This window comes from Neophocaena asiaeorientalis, unplaced genomic scaffold, assembly GCF_003031525.2.
Source record: "Neophocaena asiaeorientalis asiaeorientalis breed wild unplaced genomic scaffold, Neophocaena_asiaeorientalis_V1.1 scaffold1105, whole genome shotgun sequence".
NCBI classification, from domain to species: domain Eukaryota; kingdom Metazoa; phylum Chordata; class Mammalia; order Artiodactyla; family Phocoenidae; genus Neophocaena; species Neophocaena asiaeorientalis.
Genome location: NW_020174552.1, coordinates 171,622 through 171,868, shown reverse-complemented (window position 1 = coordinate 171,868; position 247 = coordinate 171,622). Strand labels below are relative to the sequence as shown.

Below are 247 nucleotides of genomic sequence, written 5' to 3'. Positions count from 1 at the left end.
AAGGAGAGAGCCAGGCTCTCCCTGGGACCGAAGGCAGCCCAGGGGGTGCCGCCCAAGCCAGACCCCCGGGTAGCCACCGTAACCAGGGTACACGTGTCTCCTGGCCCTCCCCACCTCCCGCCTCCCTCTGCCACCGGTCACCCCGCCTTGGCGGGGCACCACCTACTCTTGGCTTTGCTGAGGTGCAGGGAGTGGTCGGCGACCGAAACCCGGGACGCCTCCCCCGGGTACACTTGTCCACCCGCGT

At 69.6% G+C, this 247-nt stretch overlaps 1 protein-coding gene across 1 annotated transcript in view; it reads right to left on the bottom strand.

Moving 5' to 3' along the window:
- The window catches only part of LOC112407929 (peroxiredoxin-4-like), a 32,790-nt gene that overhangs the window by 17,074 nt on the left and 15,469 nt on the right, over window positions 1-247 (bottom strand). Inside the window, exon 3 of the mRNA XM_024757404.1 lies at window positions 167-244. Coding sequence (XP_024613172.1) covers window positions 167-244 — 78 coding nt within the window. The remainder of the gene's footprint in view (window positions 1-166; window positions 245-247) is intronic.